This window comes from Pleurodeles waltl, chromosome 7 (genome assembly GCF_031143425.1).
Source record: "Pleurodeles waltl isolate 20211129_DDA chromosome 7, aPleWal1.hap1.20221129, whole genome shotgun sequence".
In the NCBI taxonomy this organism is placed as follows: Eukaryota; Metazoa; Chordata; class Amphibia; order Caudata; family Salamandridae; genus Pleurodeles; species Pleurodeles waltl.
Window position 1 is genome coordinate 544,237,239 of NC_090446.1, and position 26,785 is coordinate 544,264,023.

The 26,785-nt window shown below is 48.5% G+C and overlaps 1 protein-coding gene across 2 annotated transcripts in view; it reads right to left on the minus strand.

Annotated features, from left to right (window-relative positions):
• The window catches only part of PFAS (phosphoribosylformylglycinamidine synthase), a 546,904-nt gene that overhangs the window by 206,346 nt on the left and 313,773 nt on the right, over window positions 1-26,785 (minus strand). For both annotated transcript variants that reach the window (XM_069244293.1, XM_069244295.1), the window contains one exon: window positions 22,151-22,381. In XM_069244293.1, the coding sequence (XP_069100394.1) occupies window positions 22,151-22,381 (231 nt within the window). The remainder of the gene's footprint in view (window positions 1-22,150; window positions 22,382-26,785) is intronic.

Below are 26,785 nucleotides of genomic sequence, written 5' to 3' on the forward strand. Positions count from 1 at the left end.
CTTGCAGGAACTTTAACACCTGGCGGTGAGCCTCAAAGGTTCAAGCCTCAAGTTACAGTACCCCAGGGCACTCCAGCTAGTGGAGATGCCCGCCCTTTCGGACAAAGCCCCACTTTTGGAAAACAGGGAGGAGTGACCACCTCAGCCTGGACCACACATAAGGTGTCCAGAGCTGAGGTGACCCCCCTCCCTGCAGAATCCTCTATCTTGGTTTAAAGGATCAGGGCCAATAGGATTAGGAATCTGTAGCCACCCTCAGGGACAGTAGCCATTGGCTACTGCCCTCTGACCACTAAAACGCCCCTAAGTTTAGTATTCCACTTTCTTAGTATATGGTTTGTGCGCCCCCAGGCTCATTTCTTCCTATTGTGATTTTCACTAATTGCAGTGTTTTCTAACTGTTTATATGCCTATTTCTGCAAACTTGTGTATATAATTTGTGCATTACATACCTCCCAAGGGAGTATATTCTCTATGGTATTTGGGTCACCAAAATAACGTACCATTGTTTTTGTAACACTGAGTGTTTTCTTTCATGTGTGTAAGTACTAAGTGTGACTACAGTGGTATTGCATGAGCTTTACATGCCTCTTACATAGGCCTTGGCTGCTCATCCACAGCTACCCCTAGAGAGCCTGTCTTCTATACACTGACTACACTACACTACACTACATTACATTAATAAGGGATACCTGGACCTGGTATAAGGTGTAAATACCATAGGTACCCATCACATCCCAGGCCAGTGCTGAATGTGACGTAGAAGGTAATGGTGGCGAGGCTAATGTTGGGGTTGATACAGAGGTGGAAGGCTTATGTTTTGGCTTCGGTGCAGAGCCTGAAGACGGCATCTGATTGAGTTTTTTGATGCCTACCATGGCCCGAAGGCAGTGGTGGCTCAATAGCCTTTGCTTACATATTTGTGTTTTTATGTAGGAGCAGGGAGACTCTTACTCACTGTTGGTTGATCAACAGGAATTTCCTGCATCTTGAGCGGGATGTCGGCTTGAATGAAGAAAGCCTCCTCCTCCGCAGCTGAAGCCTCCTGGAGTTCTTGCTGCTGCTCGGAGTCCAACATGGCGTGGGACAGTGCTGAACTTGTATGTTATAACCACTATATCCTCCCATGTGTTCATTTTCTGTCACCCCTGGTTTTTCAGCTACTCCTAAATGGGCTCAAATGAATGCAAGAAACCATCATAACCCAGTTTCCTAACTGTCATGACAGTCAGAAACTGATAGGTCTGGTAAAGGTTAGCTTAATCCTGCAATACCTTACTGTAAGGAAATGCCTCCTTGGCATGGTTGCCCCCTGACTTTTTGCCTTTGCTGATGCTATGTTTACAATTGAAAGTGTGCTGAGGCCTGCTAACCAGGCCCCAGCACCAGTGTTCTTTCCCTAACCTGTACTTTTGTATCCACAATTGGCAGACCCTGGCATCCAGATAAGTCCCTTGTAACTGGTACTTCTAGTACTAAGGGCCCTGATGCCAGAGAAGGTCTCTAAGGGCTGCAGCATGTCTTATGCCACCCTGGAGACCTCTCACTCAGCACAGACACACTGCTTGCCAGCTTGTGTGTGCTAGTGAGGACAAAACGAGTAAGTCGACATGGCACTCCCCTCAGGGTGCCATGCCAGCCTCTCACTGCCTATGCAGTATAGGTAAGACACCCCTCTAGCAGGCCTTACAGCCCTAAGGCAGGGTGCACTATACCATAGGTGAGGGTACCAGTGCATGAGCATGGTACCCCTACAGTGTCTAAACAAAACCTTAGACATTGTAAGTGCAGGGTAGCCATAAGAGTATATGGTCTGGGAGTCTGTCAAACACGAACTCCACAGCACCATAATGGCTACACTGAAAACTGGGAAGTTTGGTATCAAACTTCTCAGCACAATAAATGCACACTGATGCCAGTGTACATTTTATTGTAAAATACACCACAGAGGGCACCTTAGAGGTGCCCCCTGAAACTTGACCGACTATCTGTGTAGGCTGACTAGTTTTAGCAGCCTGCCACAAACCGAGACATGTTGCTGGCCCCATGGGGAGAGTGCCTTTGTCACTCTGAGGCCAGTAACAAAGCCTGCACTGGGTGGAGATGCTAACACCTCTCCCAGGCAGGAATTGTCACACCTGGCGGTGAGCCTCAAAGGCTCACCTCCTTTGTGCCAACCCAGCAGGACACTCCAGCTAGTGGAGTTGCCCGCCCCCTCCGGCCAGGCCCCACTTTTGGCGGCAAGGCCGGAGAAAATAATGAGAAAAACAAGGAGGAGTCACTGGCCAGTCAGGACAGCCCCTAAGGTGTCCTGAGCTGAGGTGACTCTGACTTTTAGAAATCCTCCATCTTGCAGATGGAGGATTCCCCCAATAGGGTTAGGATTGTGACCCCCTCCCCTTGGGAGGAGGCACAAAGAGGGTGTACCCACCCTCAGGGCTAGTAGCCATTGGCTACTAACCCCCCAGACCTAAACACGCCCTTAAATTTAGTATTTAAGGGCTACCCTGAACCCTAGAAAATCAGATTCCTGCAACTACAAGAAGAAGGACTGCCCAGCTGAAAACCCCTGCAGCGGAAGACCAGAAGACGACAACTGCCTTGGCTCCAGAAACTCACCGGCCTGTCTCCTGCCTTCCAAAGATCCTGCTCCAGCGACGCCTTCCAAAGGGACCAGCGACCTCGACATCCTCTGAGGACTGCCCCTGCTTCGAAAAGACAAGAAACTCCCGAGGACAGCGGACCTGCTCCAAGAAAAGCTGCAACTTTGTTTCCAGCAGCTTTAAAGACCCCTGCAAGCTCCCCGCAAGAAGCGTGAGACTTGCAACACTGCACCCGGCGACCCCGACTCGGCTGGTGGAGATCCGACACCTCAGGAGGGATCCCAGGACTACTCTGATACTGTGAGTACCAAAACCTGTCCCCCCTGAGCCCCCACAGCGCCGCCTGCAGAGGGAATCCCGAGGCTTCCCCTGACCGCGACTCTTTGAATCCTAAGTCCCGACACCTGGGAGAGACCCTGCACCCGCAGCCCCCAGGACCTGAAGGACCGGACTTTCACTGGAGGAGTGACCCCCAGGAGTCCCTCTCCCTTGACCAAGTGGAGGTTTCCCCGAGGAACCCCCCCCCTTGCCTGCCTGCAGCGCTGAAGAGATCCCTAGATCTCCCATTGACTTCCATTACAAACCCGACGCTTGTTTCTACACTGCACCCGGCCGCCCCCGCGCTGCTGAGGGTGAAATTTCTGTGTGGGCTTGTGTCCCCCCCCGGTGCCCTACAAAACCCCCCTGGTCTGCCCTCCGAAGACGCGGGTACTTACCTGCAAGCAGACCGGAACCGGGGCACCCCCTTCTCTCCATTCTAGCCTATGTGTTTTGGGCACCACTTTGAACTCTGCACCTGACCGGCCCTGAGCTGCTGGTGTGGTGACTTTGGGGTTGCTCTGAACCCCCAACGGTGGGCTACCTTGGACCAAGAACTAAGCCCTGTAAGTGTCTTACTTACCTGGTTAACCTAACAAATACTTACCTCCCCTAGGAACTGTGAAAATTGCACTAAGTGTCCACTTTTAAAACAGCTATTTGTGAATAACTTGAAAAGTATACATGCAATTTTGATGATTTGAAGTTCCTAAAGTACTTACCTGCAATACCTTTCGAATGAGATATTACATGTAGAATTTGAACCTGTGGTTCTTAAAATAAACTAAGAAAAGATATTTTTCTATATAAAAACCTATTGGCTGGATTTGTCTCTGAGTGTGTGTACCTCATTTATTGTCTATGTGTATGTACAACAAATGCTTAACACTACTCCTTGGATAAGCCTACTGCTCGACCACACTACCACAAAATAGAGCATTAGTATTATCTCTTTTTACCACTATTTTACCTCTAAGGGGAACCCTTGGACTCTGTGCATGCTATTCCTTACTTTGAAATAGCACATACAGAGCCAACTTCCTACATTGGTGGATCAGCGGTGGGGTACAAGACTTTGCATTTGCTGGACTACTCAGCCAATACCTGATCACACGACAAATTCCAAAATTGTCATTAGAAATTGATTTTTGCAATTTGAAAAGTTTTCTAAATTCTTAAAAGACCTGCTAGGGCCTTGTGTGTTAGATCCTGTTTAGCATTTCTTTTAAAGTTTAAAAGTTTGTAAAAGTTTGAATTAGATTCTAGAACCAGTTGTAGATTCTTAAAAAGTATTCCAACTTTTAGAAGCAAAATGTCTAGCACAGATGTGACTGTGGTGGAACTCGACACCACACCTTACCTCCATCTTAAGATGAGGGAGCTAAGGTCACTCTGTAAAATAAAGAAAATAACAATGGGCCCCAAACCTACCAAAATACAGCTCCAGGAGCTTTTGGCAGAGTTTGAAAAGGCCAACCCCTCTGAGGGTGGCAACTCAGAGGAAGAGGATAGTGACTTGGAGGACAATTCCCCCCTACCAGTCCTATCTAGGGAGAACAGGGTCCCTCAAACCCTGACTCCAAAAATAATAGTCAGAGATGCTGGTTCCCTCACAGGAGAGACCAACACCTCTGAAATCACTGAGGATAACCCCAGTGAAGAGGACATCCAGTTAGCCAGGATGGCCAAAAGATTGGCTTTGGAAAGACAGATCCTAGCCATAGAGAGGGAAAGACAAGAGATGGGCCTAGGACCCATCAATGGTGGCAGCAACATAAATAGGGTCAGAGATTCTCCTGACATGTTGAAAATCCCTAAAGGGATTGTAACTAAATATGAAGATGGTGATGACATCACCAAATGGTTCACAGCTTTTGAGAGGGCTTGTGTAACCAGAAAAGTGAACAGATCTCACTGGGGTGCTCTCCTTTGGGAAATGTTCACAGGAAAGTGTAGGGATAGACTCCTCACACTCTCTGGACAAGATGCAGAATCTTATGACCTCATGAAGGGTACCCTGATTGAGGGCTTTGGATTCTCCACTGAGGAGTACAGGATTAGGTTCAGGGGGGCTCAAAAATCCTCGAGCCAGACCTGGGTTGACTTTGTTGACTACTCAGTGAAAACACTAGATGGTTGGATTCAAGGCAGTGGTGTAAGTAATTATGATGGGCTGTACAATTTATTTGTGAAAGAACACCTGTTAAGTAATTGTTTCAATGATAAACTGCATCAGCATCTGGTAGACCTAGGACCATTTTCTCCCCAAGAATTGGGAAAGAAGGCGGACCATTGGGTCAAAACAAGGGTGTCCAAGACTTCAACAGGGGGTGACCAAAAGAAAGGGGTCACAAAGACTCCCCAGGGGAAGGGTGATGAGACAACCAAAACTAAAAATAGTAAAGAGTCTTCTACAGGCCCCCAAAAACCTGCACAGGAGGGTGGGCCCAGAGCCTCTTCACAAAACAATGGGTACAAGGGTAAAAACTTTGATCCCAAAAAGGCCTGGTGTCATAGCTGTAAACAGCATGGACACCAAACTGGAGACAAGGCCTGTCCCAAGAAAGGTTCCACTCCAAACTCCCATCCAGGTAACACTGGTATGGCTAGTCTCCAAGTGGGATCAACAGTGTGCCCAGAGCAAATCAGGGTCCACACTGAAGCTACTCTAGTTTCTGAGGGTGGGGTGGATTTAGCCACACTAGCTGTCTGGCCGCCTAACATGCAAAAATACAGACAGCAACTCTTAATTAATGGGACTAGAATAGAGGGCCTGAGGGATACAGGTGCCAGTGTCACCATGGTGACAGAGAAACTGGTTTCCCCTGGCCAATACCTGACTGGAAAAACTTACACAGTCACCAACGCTGACAATCAGAGAAAAGTACATCCCATGGCAATGGTTACTTTAGAATGGGGAGGGGTCAATGGCCTGAAACAGGTGGTGGTCTCCTCAAATATCCCAGTGGACTGTCTGCTTGGAAATGACCTGGAGTCCTCAGCATGGGCTGAGGTAGAACTAAAAACCCATGCAGCAATGCTGGGTATCCCTGAACTGGTGTGTGTGAAAACAAGAGCACAGTGCAAGGCACAGGGTGAACAAGTAGAGCTGGAGTCTGGAAGAATGGCCCAGCCTACCAAGAGGAAAGGAAAGTCAGTTGGGAAACCAACTGCAACACAGCAAAAGAAAGGGAACCTCTCTTCTCAGGAAGAAGTTCTGCCCTCTGAGGGAACTGAGCCTTTGGAGCTTGAACCTTATCAGGTTGAGCTCTTGGGCCCAGGGGGACCCTCAAGGGAGGAGCTGTGTAAGGGACAAGAAACCTGTCCCTCTCTTGAAGGCCTTAGGCAGCAAGCTGCTGAAGAGTCCAAAGGCAAGAAAAATGGAACGCATAGGGTCTATTGGGAAGATGGACTCCTGTACACTGAGGCCAGAGACCCCAAACCTGGTGCCACTAGGAGAGTGGTAGTGCCTCAGCTGTTCAGGAAGTTCATCCTAACATTGGCCCATGACATTCCCCTTGCTGGACATTTGGGACAAACCAAGACGTGGGAGAGGTTAGTCAACCACTTCTACTGGCCCAATATGTCCAACATGGTTAAGGAGTTTTGCCTCTCCTGCCCCACCTGTCAAGCCAGTGGTAAGACAGGTGGGCATCCAAAGGCCCCCCTCATTCCACTTCCAGTGGTGGGGGTGCCCTTTGAAAGAGTGGGTGTGGACATAGTTGGTCCACTAGAACCTCCCACAGCCTCAGGAAATATGTATATCCTGGTAGTAGTGGATCATGCTACCAGGTATCCTGAAGCTATTCCCCTTAGGTCGACTACTGCCCCTGCAGTAGCCAAGGCCCTCATTGGTATCTTTACCAGAGTGGGTTTCCCTAAGGAGGTGGTGTCTGACAGAGGTACCAACTTCATGTCAGCATACCTAAAGCACATGTGGAATGAGTGTGGAGTGACTTATAAATTCACTACACCATACCATCCACAAACTAATGGCTTGGTTGAGAGATTCAACAAGACATTAAAAGGCATGATCATGGGGCTCCCAGAAAAGCTCAAAAGGAGATGGGATGTCCTCTTACCATGTCTGCTTTTCGCTTACAGAGAGGTGCCACAGAAGGGAGTAGGATTCTCACCCTTTGAACTTCTGTTTGGTCATCCTGTAAGGGGACCACTTGCCCTTGTTAAAGAAGGCTGGGAGAGACCTCTCCATGAGCCTAAACAGGACATAGTGGACTATGTACTTGGCCTTCGCTCTAGAATGGCAGAGTACATGGAAAAGGCAACCAAAAACCTTGAGGCCAGCCAACAGCTCCAGAAGTTTTGGTATGACCAAAAGGCTGCACTGGTTGAGTTCCAACCAGGGCAGAAAGTCTGGGTTCTGGAGCCTGTGGCTCCCAGGGCACTCCAGGACAAATGGAGTGGCCCTTACCCAGTACTAGAGAGGAAGAGTCAGGTCACCTACTTGGTGGACCTGGGCACAAGCAGGAGCCCCAAGAGGGTGATCCATGTAAACCGCCTTAAGCTCTTCCATGACAGGGCTGATGTGAATCTGTTGATGGTAACAGATGAGGATCAGGAGGCAGAGAGTGAACCTCTCCCTGATCTTCTGTCATCAGACCCAAAAGATGGCACAGTAGATGGAGTGATCTACTCAGACACCCTCTCTGGCCAACAGCAAGCTGATTGTAGGAGAGTCCTACAACAGTTTCCTGAACTCTTCTCCTTAACCCCTGGTCAGACACACCTGTGTACCCATGATGTGGACACAGGAGACAGCATGCCTGTCAAGAACAAAATCTTTAGACAGTCTGACCATGTTAAGGAAAGCATCAAGGTGGAAGTCCACAAGATGCTGGAATTGGGAGTGATTGAGCGCTCTGACAGCCCCTGGGCTAGCCCAGTGGTCTTAGTCCCCAAACCTCACACCAAAGATGGAAAGAAAGAGATGAGGTTTTGTGTGGACTACAGAGGGCTCAATTCTGTCACCAAGACAGATGCTCATCCAATTCCAAGAGCTGATGAGCTCATAGACAAATTAGGTGCTGCCAAATTCCTAAGTACCTTTGACTTGACAGCAGGGTACTGGCAAATAAAAATGGCACCTGGAGCAAAAGAGAAAACAGCATTCTCCACACCTGATGGGCATTATCAGTTTACTGTTATGCCCTTTGGTTTAAAGAATGCCCCTGCCACCTTCCAAAGGTTGGTGAATCAAGTCCTTGCTGGCTTGGAGTCCTTTAGCACAGCTTATCTTGATGATATTGCTGTCTTTAGCTCCACCTGGCAGGATCACCTGGTCCACCTGAGGAAGGTTTTGAAGGCTCTGCAATCTGCAGGCCTCTCTATCAAGGCATCCAAATGCCAGATAGGGCAGGGAACTGTGGTTTACTTGGGACACCTTGTAGGTGGAGGCCAAGTTCAGCCACTCCAACCCAAGATCCAGACTATTCTGGACTGGGTAGCTCCAAAAACCCAGACTCAAGTCAGGGCATTCCTTGGCTTGACTGGGTATTACAGGAGGTTTGTGAAGGGATATGGATCCATTGTGACAGCCCTCACTGAACTCACCTCCAAGAAAATGCCCAAGAAAGTGAACTGGACTGTGGAATGCCAACAGGCCTTTGACACCCTGAAACAAGCAATGTGCTCAGCACCAGTTCTAAAAGCTCCGGATTATTCTAAGCAGTTCATTGTGCAGACTGATGCCTCTGAACATGGGATAGGGGCAGTTTTGTCCCAAACAAATGATGATGGCCTTGACCAGCCTGTTGCTTTCATTAGCAGGAGGTTACTCCCCAGGGAGCAGCGTTGGAGTGCCATTGAGAGGGAGGCCTTTGCTGTGGTTTGGTCCCTGAAGAAGCTGAGACCATACCTCTTTGGGACTCACTTCCTAGTTCAAACTGACCACAGACCTCTCAAATGGCTGATGCAAATGAAAGGTGAAAATCCTAAACTGTTGAGGTGGTCCATCTCCCTACAGGGAATGGACTTTATAGTGGAACACAGACCTGGGACTGCCCATGCCAATGCAGATGGCCTTTCCAGGTTCTTCCACTTAGAAAATGAAGACTCTCTTGGGAAAGGTTAGTCTCATCCTCTTTCGTTTGGGGGGGGGTTGTGTAAGGAAATGCCTCCTTGGCATGGTTGCCCCCTGACTTTTTGCCTTTGCTGATGCTATGTTTACAATTGAAAGTGTGCTGAGGCCTGCTAACCAGGCCCCAGCACCAGTGTTCTTTCCCTAACCTGTACTTTTGTATCCACAATTGGCAGACCCTGGCATCCAGATAAGTCCCTTGTAACTGGTACTTCTAGTACCAAGGGCCCTGATGCCAGAGAAGGTCTCTAAGGGCTGCAGCATGTCTTATGCCACCCTGGAGACCTCTCACTCAGCACAGACACACTGCTTGCCAGCTTGTGTGTGCTAGTGAGGACAAAACGAGTAAGTCGACATGGCACTCCCCTCAGGGTGCCATGCCAGCCTCTCACTGCCTATGCAGTATAGGTAAGACACCCCTCTAGCAGGCCTTACAGCCCTAAGGCAGGGTGCACTATACCATAGGTGAGGGTACCAGTGCATGAGCATGGTACCCCTACAGTGTCTAAACAAAACCTTAGACATTGTAAGTGCAGGGTAGCCATAAGAGTATATGGTCTGGGAGTCTGTCAAACACGAACTCCACAGCACCATAATGGCTACACTGAAAACTGGGAAGTTTGGTATCAAACTTCTCAGCACAATAAATGCACACTGATGCCAGTGTACATTTTATTGTAAAATACACCACAGAGGGCACCTTAGAGGTGCCCCCTGAAACTTGACCGACTATCTGTGTAGGCTGACTAGTTTTAGCAGCCTGCCACAAACCGAGACATGTTGCTGGCCCCATGGGGAGAGTGCCTTTGTCACTCTGAGGCCAGTAACAAAGCCTGCACTGGGTGGAGATGCTAACACCTCTCCCAGGCAGGAATTGTCACACCTGGCGGTGAGCCTCAAAGGCTCACCTCCTTTGTGCCAACCCAGCAGGACACTCCAGCTAGTGGAGTTGCCCGCCCCCTCCGGCCAGGCCCCACTTTTGGCGGCAAGGCCGGAGAAAATAATGAGAAAAACAAGGAGGAGTCACTGGCCAGTCAGGACAGCCCCTAAGGTGTCCTGAGCTGAGGTGACTCTGACTTTTAGAAATCCTCCATCTTGCAGATGGAGGATTCCCCCAATAGGGTTAGGATTGTGACCCCCTCCCCTTGGGAGGAGGCACAAAGAGGGTGTACCCACCCTCAGGGCTAGTAGCCATTGGCTACTAACCCCCCAGACCTAAACACGCCCTTAAATTTAGTATTTAAGGTCTACCCTGAACCCTAGAAAATCAGATTCCTGCAACTACAAGAAGAAGGACTGCCCAGCTGAAAACCCCTGCAGCGGAAGACCAGAAGACGACAACTGCCTTGGCTCCAGAAACTCACCGGCCTGTCTCCTGCCTTCCAAAGATCCTGCTCCAGCGACGCCTTCCAAAGGGACCAGCGACCTCGACATCCTCTGAGGACTGCCCCTGCTTCGAAAAGACAAGAAACTCCCGAGGACAGCGGACCTGCTCCAAGAAAAGCTGCAACTTTGTTTCCAGCAGCTTTAAAGACCCCTGCAAGCTCCCCGCAAGAAGCGTGAGACTTGCAACACTGCACCCGGCGACCCCGACTCGGCTGGTGGAGATCCGACACCTCAGGAGGGACCCCAGGACTACTCTGATACTGTGAGTACCAAAACCTGTCCCCCCTGAGCCCCCACAGCGCCGCCTGCAGAGGGAATCCCGAGGCTTCCCCTGACCGCGACTCTTTGAATCCTAAGTCCCGACACCTGGGAGAGACCCTGCACCCGCAGCCCCCAGGACCTGAAGGACCGGACTTTCACTGGAGGAGTGACCCCCAGGAGTCCCTCTCCCTTGACCAAGTGGAGGTTTCCCCGAGGAACCCCCCCCTTGCCTGCCTGCAGCGCTGAAGAGATCCCTAGATCTCCCATTGACTTCCATTACAAACCCGACGCTTGTTTCTACACTGCACCCGGCCGCCCCCGCGCTGCTGAGGGTGAAATTTCTGTGTGGGCTTGTGTCCCCCCCCGGTGCCCTACAAAACCCCCCTGGTCTGCCCTCCGAAGACGCGGGTACTTACCTGCAAGCAGACCGGAACCGGGGCACCCCCTTCTCTCCATTCTAGCCTATGTGTTTTGGGCACCACTTTGAACTCTGCACCTGACCGGCCCTGAGCTGCTGGTGTGGTGACTTTGGGGTTGCTCTGAACCCCCAACGGTGGGCTACCTTGGACCAAGAACTAAGCCCTGTAAGTGTCTTACTTACCTGGTTAACCTAACAAATACTTACCTCCCCTAGGAACTGTGAAAATTGCACTAAGTGTCCACTTTTAAAACAGCTATTTGTGAATAACTTGAAAAGTATACATGCAATTTTGATGATTTGAAGTTCCTAAAGTACTTACCTGCAATACCTTTCGAATGAGATATTACATGTAGAATTTGAACCTGTGGTTCTTAAAATAAACTAAGAAAAGATATTTTTCTATATAAAAACCTATTGGCTGGATTTGTCTCTGAGTGTGTGTACCTCATTTATTGTCTATGTGTATGTACAACAAATGCTTAACACTACTCCTTGGATAAGCCTACTGCTCGACCACACTACCACAAAATAGAGCATTAGTATTATCTCTTTTTACCACTATTTTACCTCTAAGGGGAACCCTTGGACTCTGTGCATGCTATTCCTTACTTTGAAATAGCACATACAGAGCCAACTTCCTACACTTACTCTCTTCAAAGTAGGTCACACCATTGCTTTCACCACGTCTGAATCTGCACCCCAGAAAAACCTTTTAATCTCGACTGGTGATTTTTTTTTTTTTCAATTTACTGTGAACATCAGAGGATGCAAACGTCTCACAACTTCTTCAATGTTTATTTGGTATTGTTCAAGAGAATTCACCTCCTTCACCAGACAGCCTGCAGAGGTGGATTTTATGCTAAACAGTAATACCTTGAATTGATAAGGCTCCCCACTTGGCAGAAACCAGAGAAGAAAATGGTGTTTCAGGAGGTGAAGGTATACATCCTTTAGATCTATAGTTGCCATTTATTAATTCTCCTCCAGTAAATGTACAGCTTTCTGGAAGGTAATTTGAAATCTTTGGATTTTGATGAAATGGTACACAAACCACAGGTCCATGACTATCCACACAGTTAGATCTTGTTTTGGTACAACCCTGTATTTTTCTCCTGTAGTGGCACTATTTCTATAGTGTCTTTTGTAATAGTTCTTGAACATCTAACTGGAGTATCTGGTTATTTCTATACTTTTGGTTAAGTTGATTGTAGGTGTTTATTGAGAAATTCTATTCAATAGGCTTAGAACCATGCTGACGTTCAAGTTACTTAACTTTGGTAACGATATATCTGGTAGAGAAGTATTCTAGTTGCAGATTCCTTACCTTAGAATTTTCCCCCAAGCATCAGACTGGATCCGGAGATGTTTTCCTTCGAGCAATACCCTTGCATGTCAGTAGGTGGCGTCAGTCAACTCCGCAGGCGTTGTTGGCGTCAAAGTCGCCATGATGACGTCGGGAGCAGTACATAGACGCCGCCTCAGCGCAGTGATGTCAGTTCCTTTTAATGACTCTCCACGCCGAAGCGCAGAGCCGCTAAGAACACTGAAGTTGGTGCGCCAGAGCTAAGGACCTGAAGGGAGAATCTCTGTCCCTAGAAATCAGTTCGCAAGGGGGGTGGATTGGTAAGGAAATCTGCAACTAGAATATGTCTCTACCAGATATCTTGTTACCAATGGTAAGTAACTTGTACATCTGATAGAGACATCTAGTTGCAGATTCCTTACCTTAGGATAGATACCCAAGCGATGCCATCCTCGGAGGTGGGCTGCAAACCAAGATCATACTAGAAAGACCTGCTGGAGCGAACGAACAAAGTAGCCTTCCCGACGGACCTGACTATCTACGCAGTAATGTTTAGTAAACATGTGCAGGGATGCCCACGTAGCAGCCTGACAGATATAAAGGACAGGATTTCCGCCTGTAACACAGTGGAAGCAGCAGTTGCTCTGGTGGAATGAGCACGCAAGCCCTCAGGGAGTTGCTTCTTGGCCAAAGCGTAGCACATCTTAAAGATGGTATGTTATTGCACTGCCTTCCCTTTCTTCGCAACCACATACCTGACAGAGTTGATCAGACACCTGGAAATCTTCAGTACGATTAAGGTAGAAGGCCAGCGCTTTTTTGGGTCCAGATGGTGGAGTCTCTTCTCCTCATGGAAAGGATGTCGGGATGCGTAAAAAGTAGGCAAGGTGATGGACTGGCCTACATGAAAAGGTGTAACAACCTTGGTAAAGAAGGAAGCCTTAGTACGTAACATCACTTTGTCAGGGTGTACAGACAAGAATAGAGGCTTGGAAGAAAGAGCTTGAAGCTCAGTCACTCTGCAAGCAGAAGCGATGGCAACAAGAAAGACAGTCTTGAAAGTGAGGAGCTGTAAAGGACAATTGTGCATCGGCTCAAAGGGAGCACACATTAAGTAAGTAAAGATAAGATTGAGGGCCGACTGAGGTATGATAAATGGAGTGGGAGGCAACAAATGTGTGAGACCTTTAAGGAATCTATTCAATCTATTTATTAGGAGATTTGAAGAGTGAAGGCTGGTCAGGTAGCCTAAGAAAGGCAGAAATGGCAGATAAATACCCTTTAAAGGTGCCCAAAGCAGAGCCCTGCAGGGCCAAAGAAGGAATGAACAAAAGAACCTCAGACAGTGGATCAACAGATTTGTTGGTGCACCATGCCACAAATGTATGCATTTTCTTTGTAGAGGGATGCCTGACTGCCAAGATAACATCGCAGACTTCAGGCGGAAGATCAAAAGTCAACTGCCGCCACTCAATCTCCACCCATGAAGGTGGAGATTGGACAGGTTCGGGTGGAGAACCATCCCCTGTTGCTGTGACAGGAGAACCGCCTGAAGAGGCAGTCTGAGTGGAGGATCGGTGCCCATGCTCAATAGTTCTGGATACCATACTCTCCGTGCCCAGTCCGGAGCCACCAAGATGACTTGGGCTCAGTCATTATTGATCTTCTTGAGCAGGGTATAAGTGGTATAGGCGAAAAGAAGGCCGGAGTTTCACTTGAGACGAAAAGTGTCTCTGAGCGAGGTCCACCTTGGAAACTCCAACGCGCAGAACAGCTGACATTGCGCGTTCTCTGTGGAGGCCAACAGATCTAACCAAGGCTCTCCTAATGCTGAAAGAGGCCTTGCGCCACCTCCGGATGGAGACACCATTCGTGATCAGCTGTGCATCGCCGGCTGAGTTTGTCCGCACTGGCGTTGAGAGAACCCGCCAGATGTTGAACCACCAGGGTAATGCCCTGATGTTCCAGCTATGTCAAGAGGTGTAGAGACTCCTCAAAGGGTCCAGGACCTAACTCCACCCTGTTTGTCGCAGTATCACATGGCTGTATTATTGTCCGTGAACACCTGCAATACCTTCCCTTGGAGAAAGGGAATAAATGCTTTCAACGCAAGCCTGATCGCCCGAAGCTCCAGGAGATTGATATGGAGCCCAGACTCCGCCGGAGACCAGAGGCTTCTGATCTCCGCCTCTCCCATGTGGCCACCCTAACCCAGAAGTGACTCATCTGTCACTATGGATAGGTCTGGCTGGGGAAGGGAGAGGGATCTGCTGTGGACCCAATGCGGATTCGAAAGCCACCACTGCAGGTCTTTTGCAGTCCCCCTCTGAGATCTGGACCATGTTTGAGAGATTCCCCTGATGCTGCGCCCACTGGAACTTCAAATCCCAAAGCAGAGCCTGCATATGCCATCTGGCATATACCACTAGCAGGATGCAGGAGACCATGAGGCCTAGCAGCCTCAGAGTCAGTCTCACCAAAACCCATGACAGAAGCTGAAAGATCGGAATCATAGCCTGAATATCTTGGACTCGCTTTTTGGGAGGATAGGCCCAAAACTGCACTGTGTCCACAACAGCTCAGATGAAAAGGAGAGTGTGGAGGGAGTCAGGTGTGACTTCGGCATGTTTACAGTGAACCCTAGCGTGTGCAGGAGGTTCGCCGTGGTCTGAAGGTGGAAGATGACTTTCTGGGTCGAGTCGGCCTTTAACTGCCTGTTGTCAAGGTAGGGGAAAACTGAAACACCCAACCTGCGCAGATGAGCTGCAACCACCGCCAACACTTTCATGAACACCCAAGGGGCGCTGGTAAGGCTGAAGGGGAGCACGGTAAACTGATAGTGCTTGTGACCTAACATGAATCGCATGTAACGTCTGTGGGCAGGCAGGATGGGAATGTGGAAATAAGCATCTTGCAAGTCCAACACTACCATCCAGTCTCCTGGGTCTAAGGCAGAAAGGACCTGAGCCAGGGGGAGCATTTTGAATTTCTCCTTCCTGAGGTAGTAGTTGAGGTACCGAAGGTCTAGGATAGGACATAAGCCCTTGTCCTTTTTCGGCACCAGAAAGTAGCAGGAATAACAACAACCACCTACTTTTGGCACAGGGACCTTCTCTATGGGTCCCGTGGCCAAGAGAGCCGTGACTTCCTGGCGGAGAAGTACCAAATGATCCTCCGAGAGTTGGCTGATTGATGGAGGCATGGTTGGTGGGGTAGATTCGAAAGGGAGGGACTAGCCCTTTCGAACTATCTGCAAAACCCACCTGTCCGTAGTGATGGATTCCCAGTGGGGCAGGTGATGGTGAATCCTGCTGCCAACTGGATTGGAGTGAGGGGATGGACTAGGAGGGTTTGGAGGCTGCAGCGGGGGGCAGGGGTGGACTGGGCGGACCTCTGGTTTCCTGTCCCACGCGCTTGTGGGATTCAGCGTCCCCGGCCACACAGGAGCGGAACAGCATGAGTGGCACAGAGGCTGGGTGGGAAACGTGACAGATCCCCTTCTGTGGCCACGAAAGGGGCAAAAGGCGGACTGCTGGGGGTGAGGAGTAGTGGAAAGGCCAGGGGACCAAGCTGTAGCTCGGGACTCCTTAAACCTCTCCAACGCAGAGTCTGCCTTGTTTCCAAAGAGACGGGAGCCATCAAAGGGCATGTACAAGAGAGTCTGTTGGACATCCCCCGAAAAACCAGAAGTACTAACCAGGCATGGCGCCGAAAGGCCACCGTCATAGCAACTGATCTGCCTAAAGAGTCGGTCGTGTCCAGCCCACATCGAATCGATAACTTCTCTGCATCTCTCCCATCGTTAACAGCTTGGGAGACGATAGCACGGGCCTCCTCCGGTATCTGCGGCAGAACATGCACAACCGTATCCTATAAAGAGTGGGTATAGCGGCCCAACAGGCATGCGGTGTTCACGGACCGCAGCGTGAGACTGGAGGAAAAAAACAACTTCTTTACAAACTGTTCCAGCCTTTTTGATTCCCTATCCAGGGGTGCAGAAGGAATGCGCCCGAGGAAGAAGCAGCCTGGATGACAAGACTGAGGCGTGGGGTGTTGGACAGGAATTTAGGGTCATTCGGGGTGGGCCGATGGAGGCATGCGATAGTCCTATTCACAGGAGCCCCTGTTGGGTCTCGACTAAGTACCCAAAAGGACATCGGTGAGGACGTCATTGGATGGCAAAAGGGGCTCAGATGTGGAAGCACCTGGCAGAAGTACATCTGTCAGGATACAGTAGGTAGCTCAAGGCCAAGGACCTCAGCCACCCTACTGACCACCATAGCATATGTTGCTCCCTCTGCCGTAGCCACGGTAGGGGGAGAAAGCATGCCAGCATCTGGAGAAGTGTCCTCGTCTAATTCCTGAGCCCAGTCCAAAGAAGGGTTATTCTGGGATTCACAAAGGTACAGGGACCCCTCCAATCCTTCCCCTAATTTGTACCCATAAGAAAAAAATTTGACCTGGGGTGAGAAGGCCCCATTGAAGTTAGAGGCAGCATCGGCTGACGCCGGTCTGACTCCAAGTCGTGGGGAATAAGGATCGGTTCATCGTCTATGGTGGGCACCACCGACGTCGGGAGAGTCGACAAACGAACCAGCACCAAGGAAGGTCTCTGTGGTGTGACCGGCGTCGGCGTAGATCCGGAAGGATGTTCGGTGGCCAGAGCCGAAGATGCCGGTGCGGAACCCCAAGGCCCCTCGCACAAACCCCTTTTCGCCCGAACATCCTGTATCTGGGTCGGTCTGCCCAAAAATGAGGCGCATGGCCTCGTAAAATTTCCTCAATTGGGCGGGGGTCGCACCGGATCCCGGAAATTCGGGGAAACGCGCAGCGGACCCAGAAATAGGCTCCGCAGACTGAGGCCTTGAGCGTCAACACTCCTCCTGCGCCACGTCAGCCGATCGACAGGGCAAAGTCGAAGGGTGACGGGACCGCTTCGATTACTTCTTCTTACCTGTACCCAAAGACTTGGATGAAGAGGAATGGTGGAGGCTCCGCGAACAGTCTTCAGACCTTCCTCTCGAGCGAGACCGTGACTTACGGAGAGTCGAGTGTGGGGCCGCCATCAGCTTGAGGGACTGCTCCCCTCAAGGCCTTCGGGTGCATGGCCTGGCACTCGAAGCACGACTTTGGGTCCTAGTCATGCTTGAGGCACCACAAACAGACCCAATGCAGGACGTGACCGACATCATGCGGTGACAGTCCTCGCATGGCTTGAAACTGGTCTTCGGGGACATCTTGACGCACCAAAACTCACCAGAAAACTCAACAAAACGGTTGAAGTCGGTCAAAAGGCGACCAGGGTAGCTCTCTCTGGATCAGCGCGGGGCGCGGAAAGAAAAGAGCTGACGTCACTGTGCTGAGGCAGCATCTATGTACTGCTCCTGATGTCATCACGGTGACTATGACAACCTCCGAGTCAACCAACGCCACCTACCGACGTGCAAGGGTATTCCTCGAAGAAAACATCTCCGGATCCAGTCTGATACCTGGGGGAAAATCCTAAGGTAAGGAATCTGCAACTAGAAGTCTATCAGATTGTCGTAATAAACACCCTCCCCCAGGTTTTAAGTGCATGGGAGCAGGCAGCATCGAGGCACTTGGAAATCTGTAGAACTGCCCTCCCCAAGAGGTACTACCTCTTGCTTTGCCCCTGCCTCACAAACATGTTTGTCTGTTAAGGTTGTTAATATTGTGTAGCTTTGTGGAACAAGCTCCCTGCAGATTGATTCTGAACCTGAGGAATCTAAAATGGTCCCCTCCTGTTGTGAGGACCCTTTTAGGCTCAGATTGGTCATCCCTGTTTTAGCTTAGTTTTTAAGTTCATGTTTTATTTACATTTTATTTGTTAGCAAGGCTGCTTTTCAGCAACGGCTTTTTACACATTTTATCAGTTTGCTTTTATTCTAGGAGAGCAAGGAACACGATGCTCAGCTAATCAGCTATTGCACTATGTATAATCAGTATTTTATGTCTAACGCTCTGATGCGAGGTACGCAATATGCTAACTTATGCTGCCCGCCCAGGAGACATTTGGGGCTCCGCCCTTATGTTGGGCCAGTCACAGGGTTACAACCACTATGCTCTCAGATATAGACATAGGGTAGGTAGGAATCTCTAGATCATCTAGAAACACATACATCTTGGTTGGATTATCTTCTTTACCCTGATCGTAATGCAGGTTGCCATAATCACCTGAGTGAGGCAGTGTGAGCTAGAAAAGAGTTAGGCTGACAGCTACTAAAAGGTGTGGATTGCACTCGGTCTCTCACACTCCATGGTGTTGCAGTACTAAACATACGGTCCTGTTACCAAAGTAGGAACCGCGTAACACTCCGTCCCCCTTTAACAGTGATACTGTAGGAGAGTGCCTCTTTTTGACACAGTTAACCCCCAACTTTTTGCCTGGTATATCATGTGACTGACTGAAAGTCCACTGGATTCCTGCTAACCAGGGCCCCAGTGCCAGAGCTCTTTCCCAAAACTGCACAGCTGTTTCCCCAATTGGAAAAACCTTTAGCACCAACTAAGTCCAGAGTAAACGGTACCCCTGGTACCTAGGGCCTGGAGTACTAAAGGAGGATCCTAAGGGCTGCAGCTGGAATTGTGCCACCCTAATGGGCCCCTCATCAAGCACATGTCAAGCTGGCATTGCAGGCTGGATGTCTTGGTGCAGGAAAAAAAGTGAAAAAAACAATCTGTACCCGAGCATCATGAGGCCTGAACCCCGCTTTTAGTTCAGCCCGACTGGCCTCTTAGCCAGAGCCTCTTTCAGCAGTCACCAATCACTATAGGACCGCACTGGGCACTCTGCACCCAGACGCCCCGGTGCCGCCGAGGGTATACTGTGGGTGCAGCCTTAAACCTTGCCCGCTACACACCTTAACTCCTGCAGATTGGTCTTGTAAGTCGCTGTACTCTACCTGTTTGCAGAACTTGTTTTTTCTCCCATAGGATAACATTGCAGAACTCAGAAATTGCACTGTGTCCACTTTTTTTAAAGTGAAAAGAATTACTATTCAAAAATGTACTTACCTGAATGATTTGTCTCTGATGCCTAAACATATATAAAGATATTTGCTATTTTTATTCATTGGTGTGGATCTCCTTTTTGAGTCATGTGTCTCACTTATTGACTGTTGTGGGTATTTGTAGACGTCTTCACTCCTCTGTGTTAAGCCTAAGGCTGCTCTACCACACTACCCGTAAATAGAGCACTTTGAGATTGCATAGCAAGCCCTGTCCACTCACTGGGGAACCCCTGGATCCTTCACACGGTATTCACATACCACATAAACGGCTAGCTTCACACAGATACCATCCCCTTTGACTAATGTCTGCAGAGCATCCATTGCTTTTGCAGCATCATTTTTTTCATGCTCTCCAGGGTCTTGTCTTCTTCTGGGATGGTATTTTCATATTGATAATGTTTGTCTGGACTTTTGATCTGCAACCCAAAACGTGTTGACAGGCATACAGGCAGAGTACAGTGCCCCTGAAGAGTTGTCTGCTAGCTGTATCTGCTGAATCTAGTGCTGATGTGAGGCACACATTTGCAAAATTGTGCCCTCCTCAATTACTGCCTTCCCCCTCTCCTCTGGTACTCTTCCAGTAGGTGAGACATGAAGTCATCAGTATCCTCCCCGTGCCGAGGAACATATCTCTTCAGGACGGCATATGAAATGTCAGTATGCCACTGGATGGCTGCAGCCCTTTCTGTTTTCTCCACACTGCCTCCAGCCCTTTAGTACCTTTGTCTGATTGTGGCTCTATACAGATTGGTGACACAGCCCTCTTCCTGGCTGTAGACCCTCACTTAAAATGTGACTGGATGTACTTACAAGTCTTGAGATGATGCCCTATGCATCTTTCATTCTGGGTGTCATACTTTAAATGTTGCTGTCCTATTGAAAACTTCCCGTCTCAGTTGTAGGGAGCATCATCAAGAGCAGTTTTTTTTGCACAGGGCTCAAAGCCATCTAGATCCCAAAGGCACCTACTGTCCCCTTTACTACTTCTTGGTACATGGATATCATCAATTGGGGATGGTCTGCAGCGATACATATGCACCTCCACTTGTGTTAAGTCTGCCTCAATCTTCTCTTCCTCATTGACATAGCAATCTACCTTCCCTGCTTCAGGATGTGTTAATTCTAACTTCTCAGCCACTACTTTGTCCTGGTTCACTTCATGTGGTGTTTTACATTTTGTGGAGTTCTATATATTGTCTTTTTTTTTTTGTTCATCTCCCAGAGGCTTACAAACCTGGTGTTCCTCAAAAAACCGTTTTCTTTTTGGTAAGGTGTTTGATTTCTGCCTCGTGTTTTCTTCCTCTCAATGCTGATGAGGTATCTTTCTCATCATGTTTTATTCCCTTCAAGGCAACCTGGGCCTTCATCCCCTTTCAAGCTCAATCACGCTTGGAAGCCAAGCCGATGCTTCATGGCAATTCCTTATCAGGGACCCAGTAAGATGGGAAGGGCCTTGAAGGCCTTCAACTGAAGACATTTTCGGCATCAAAGGCTTCTTTTTCTGCGAGTCTGCTTTTTCAGCATTTCAGTCAGCAGCTTTCAAGCCTTGCCTCTTGATGGAGGACAGTTTTTGTATTATTATCTTGAGGCACTGAAGACTTATGGTCTGCTTTTTATGAGCCAAACTTTCAACCTTTGGAGCAATTTCCTCAAGGTTTGAGTCAGCCTAGTGTATGCCCCGAGCTTCCTCTGCCTTAACATCATCCTTTGAGAAACCAATTTCACTGTTGACAGAAGGCTTTTTTTTGCTTCTTTGGGTCAGAAACACTTCCATGTCTGAAGGTGCTCAAAAGGCAAGTAATACTTTGTCCCTATGAACAAGGGCTTTGAGTTTGAACAGTGAACAAGCAGGGAAAACCTTGGATTTACAGCCCTCTGTAAATCAAACTATAATTTGAATGTTCACTGTTGAATGTGCACTTTTCATGTCAGCTTGGGTAGAATTTCAATTATAATACAAAATGGCATTACAGAATCCTACGTCCCCCTCATTCACAAAATTTCAATTGCCAACTGTGTTGAAGTTCCCAAAGTATCTCTGAAACCTCCATCGAGCATCATTCTCAAATGTTCTCTCAGCAAGTTCAGTTTTCTCTTGATTAAGTTTTGGCAACTTCTTTGTTAGCTGCCTTGGCGCACGTCCAAACCCAAAACAGGAAAAAAGAATCTAAGATAGCGGTCATGTTAGGGGACACTGAGGGTTTATGGCTGACGCCACATTTAATAATAATAAAAAAAAATAAAAAAAAAAAAGAATATGGGGTCAACCTGAACTACAAAATAATATCAGCACAATGACAGGTGGGCATACAGTATTATAAGGTATACGCATCAAGCACTATCATCTGGTCCTCTGTCAAAGTGCCTCATTCGTCCTCCAATGTATATGTCCATCTTATGTGCACATGATTTTTCAGAGTGCACCATATAGTAAGAGCACACTTCTAAGGCATGGTGTTGGGTAATGTAATTCAGGCAAATGCTAGGGCAGAATGTGTGATTCTACTGTAGTAAGATGACTCGCCCTCAATTTCCCACTTACTCTCCCCCTGGAAGACAGGTTAACTATACTGCGACAACATCACCTCCATCAAGACAATTTTGTTCCAACTGAAACAATACCACCCCAAACAGAACAGAGTCAGAGTGCATCAGATATAAAACAAAAAAGGCATAGTTGAGATCGCAAGATAACTCTTGCTTTGCATAACAATGCTGAATTATTCTCACCTTCAGATTGGTGACACGGGCAAAAACCAGATTTGTTAATGCCTCTCCAACAGTCATGCGGGCCCCTGCTGCAGGGTCTAGCAGTCCTTTGATTGGCTGCTCTCCAATAGCAGTTGCGGCTCCCACTTTATCAAAGTAAGACAGAGCAACCACAGCCACATCAGCCAGAGGTGTGTGTAGGGGACCCACGCACTGCTGCTGAGCGATGAGCCCTGTTACTGAGCGATCAACCTGCAAAAAGAGAAGGGCGTGAGAACAGGTAGGCAGAGAAAAAGAAAAGATATTCAAACTTCACAAGTACTAACACACCAAATTAACTCTTCAATCCCATATTTCCACAAGTCAAACAAACCTCCATTCACTTCTACACAAAAACACATGAAACACAGTTTTCAAGGGAGGCCCATAAAGTGGCTTCTGGGCGTTTGACATTCTTTACTGCAGAAGCACACTCCCTCACTGGTAGAAGCTGTACGTAGTTTGCACAAAATAGCAGTTCCCCCTCAATGTGTCCTTGCACTTGCCCCTAGGACATGGTAACTTGTATCATTCTATCATTCTGTACCTGCGGCTCTGCCACAGAGACCATGAATATGTCTGGTTTGATTCAGGAATATATGTCAAGTACCTGTCACAGCTGTACCCTTGCCACACTACCACAGCTTCCTTCTCTGTTGTGCTGGCATTTATTAGCAACATGTTGCGTTGGTTGTCAGGGTCTGTTTTCAGTCAAGACAATACACGCAGCATGATTACCTGTTATCAGCTCCAGCTCTTGCCATCCAGAATGCAGGGAAAGAATGTAAAAACCTGGGAGGACACAATCTGTCCTGGTTAGAGGTACGTACGTATGGAGGCATTGAAAAAGCACGACCTAGCAATCCTGGCTGCATCACATTCTGTTGTACTGGACATATTAGAGACTTAGGAGAGCACTGTGAAATGGAAGTAGACTAAGAAGGCATGAACACTGAAAGAACAAGTTACTTACCTTCGATAATGCTCTTTCTGGTGAATACTCCAACCACAGAGTCCTCACATTTGAATACTACCCACGCCCAAAACTGAAAACTTTTTTTTTTCCAAAGCAAGGCTACAGTGCGACACTAGGTGGCACTGTATGGTTCTGTGCTGACACTACACATCCCCAGACGAATTGCAGGAGAGGCACATAGAAGTGGAACCCTGCATGCTGATGTTTGTATTTTCTCTTTTACTCTTTCTGCACTCTCAGAAACGGAGCATAAACAACTGTTGTAGACAGTGTGCTGAATGCTAACTTGAGAATGTTTTTTAATAATTTGTTTTATATGTTAAAGACCAAGTCACAACAGAACAGGAAGGTAGAAGGGCAGTGAGATATCTGCAGTTAGAGTACTATCCAGAAACAGCATTACGAAAGGTAAATAACTTGTTCTTCTGATGGCTACTTCTAACTGTAGATTCCACATCTTAGAATAGATACCAAAACAGTACCTCCCTAGGTGAAGGGTCTGTGGGGTGGACTCAGATGATAAAGTCTAGCACAGCAGTAGCGCTTCGTGAAAGCGTGGCAGATGCCTTGGATAGGCACTCCATATGCCAATGCAGCGATAGCAGCCTTAGCCTTGGTGAACTGGGCTCTCAGACCTTCTGAAGGCTGTTTCTTGGCCAGTGAGTAGCAGATCTTAAAGGAGATTACTATCCACCTTGACAGGGTCCTCTTCTGCACCACCTTCCCTTTCTTCACTAAGGAGAACCCCACAAAGAATTGCTTGCCCACTCGATGGTCCTTGGTACAAGTAATATAGAAGCTTAAAACCCTTTCAGGGTATGAATAAATGGAGCATCTCCTTATCTTTAGAGACGTAAAGGGGAGAAAAGAATGCTGGAAGAGTGATGGACTGCCCGATGTGGAAGGGAGTAACGACTTTTGGTAAGAAGGCAGTCAGAGTCCTTAGCACAAACTTGTCCAGGAAAAAGATGTTGTAGGATGGTTGCAGTGAAAGTCCCAACAGTTCACTCACAGGAAGGGCTGACATAATTGCAATAAGGAAGATGGTCTAAGGTCAGGAGACGCAGCAAGCAGCTATGCATCAACTAGAAAGACACACATGTGAGAAAGACTAAGTTAGGGCCCCACTGTGGCACCACAATCAGTCTGGGAGAACAAGTGTGTCAAATCTTTAATAAATCTCAACACACCGGGTGACTTAACAAGGGTTGGTCCAGCAAACTTCGAAAGGCCAAAAATGTCAACAAACAATGATTAATAGTGCCATGCTGGGCCAACAACAAAAGATACAAAGAATGTATAGTAGCTTGGTTTCTAAGGGGTAAATTGTGCACAAGCCATAACAGCTCACATATTTGTCCCAGCCCCTTTACATAAACGGACTTCATGGAAGGGCAGCTGGCGGCCAGAATCGCATCCACCATTTTAGATGGTAAATCAGTCAACTGCTGCCACTCAATGTCTATGCATTTGGCTGTTGATCCCATAGCTTTGGGTGGAAAGCCCTGCACTCTTGCTTTGACAGGAAGTCCACACAAAGTAACAGCCTGAACGGAGGAGAAATTATCATGCCTAGAAGGCCCGGGCACCATACTCTTGTGGCCCAATTCAAAGCTACTAGGATGATTTGTTAGTTTGCCATTTTATTCAGACCTCTGGGCAGAAGAAGAAGGGACATAGTGCAGGGGCGTCGTACAATAGTCCCATGTTTCAGGCCAGCTAGAATGCAGCTCCTAATGAGCCATCTTGCAGAAACTCTAACATGCAAAACTGTCAACATTACACGTTCTCTAAGTAGGAAGCTGGCTATCTATGTAGTGTACCAATGCATAGGGACACTATGCAGATAGTCTAGGACAACCCTTATTGGCTGACAGGGTTTAAAATAGCCCTAAAAGCTCTTTTGTGGTAGTGTGGGCATGCAGTTAGGCTTATCAAAGGATAGATTTAAGCATGTATTGCAGCACACACAAAGCCAGTAAGCGAGACACACACTCAGAGAAATCAAATACCAATTTATAACATGTATTTTATATGAGTTTAGATACCAAGATCATTAGAATCATGTAAACACAGATTTGAATTTTTATACATTTCAAAAGTTGACAGTGCAATTTCTGGAGAGGTAATGTTATCTTATGGGGGAAACGTACTGCATTCGGTTACTTGTCAGTGACTTACAGGGCTGTTCTTCAGGGCTGAAGGTAAATATGGGGCAAGGCCAAACCAACAGGTCAACTCGGGAGCTCCGGGGTGTCCGGGTGCAGAGGTGTGTTACGGCTTCAGGTGTCCTGTTCACTTCAAAGAAGATCAGTCTGGTTAGAAAGAGGCTGCAAGCAGGGACTGGGGGTCCAATCTGGGAAAACCCGCAGGGGGGTTCAACCCTTGAGGTGCTCGGGCACGTACAGACAGTTGGTCTACTTCTCAGGCTTGGGGCTCGGACGCAGTGGTGTCTTTTGACATCGGGTTCTTGTGCTGGAGCCACTTGCAGTTGGAGGGGGCCTGCAGAAAGAGGCTGTGGGCGGCAACTGAAAGTCCAGTCTGGCCAGACACGGGCATGGCTCTTGTGGGTCTCAGGACCTCGTGAACATGGTCACTTCCCTGGGACTTTGGCTGTGAGGCATGGGTGCAGAGGCACATTGAGGTGTTGGGCGGCAGCGGTCAGGGACTCACTCGGTCTTGGGTTCCACAGAAGGGGGCAAACAGGACACCTGGGCCACTCAATGTGGGTCTCACTGTCCCTGAAGTCCCAAGAAGTGAAGATTGGTTTTCCTAGGCATTGGTGTCTGGACTGGACACAACAAGCCTTGGCTGTTGCAAGGGGTCCAGTACCACAGGGCTTGGTGCTGTGCGGCTCCAGACAGTCCTGGTGTCCTCACATGGAGGGAGGACGGATCTGACCAAGAGGAGTATGGTGACCTCTTCCTGGGTGACTGCTGCGTCGGTAGTCCTGGTGAGTGACAGTACGGTGAACTAGACCTTGCTTCTTTGGTGCCTGTGGCTGCAGAGGAGTAGCTCCTCTACTCCAAGGGAGATTCTCTGGTGATTAGTGAAGCACTGGCAGCCCTCTGGGTTTCCGGTTTCTAGGAGTCTGCACAGCGACAGGACGAACAAGTCTGCTTCTTCCATGGTTGTTGGGGGCAGCAGGCAGGCTGGCAGGGTTGAAGCCAAGTTAGTTGTTGATCCTCTATTCTAGGGTCAGCACTCAACTTTGTCCACTCCTCTTTGTCCGTCGAAATATTAAGTCCTGGTATCAGGGGGTCCCCTAAATACTCAATTTGTGAAGGGTAGTAGCCAATGGCTTACCTACCCCTGGGGTCACTACACCCGCTACATGACAACTTCCTGTAGGCATCAGCCTTTGCCAGAATTCCTAATTCCACCACATGCAAGATGGTGGAATTCCTAATTTTGTGTTCACTTCAGGCTGGTCACCCTAGAGGTGTGCCCAGCCTGGAAGTGCAACACGTCTCCAGCATAGCAAGTTTTCCTCTTGTCCTGGTGCCAGATGGGTTTCAGGGCAGGGCCGTCACCTCTCACAGGTCTGAGGGAAGCTGGGGTTGTATATCAAAGGCAGCAGGGACTTTTAAGTCCCTGACCCTGGTATGCAGATTTAAAAGCCATCCTGTTGGCGGAGGTGA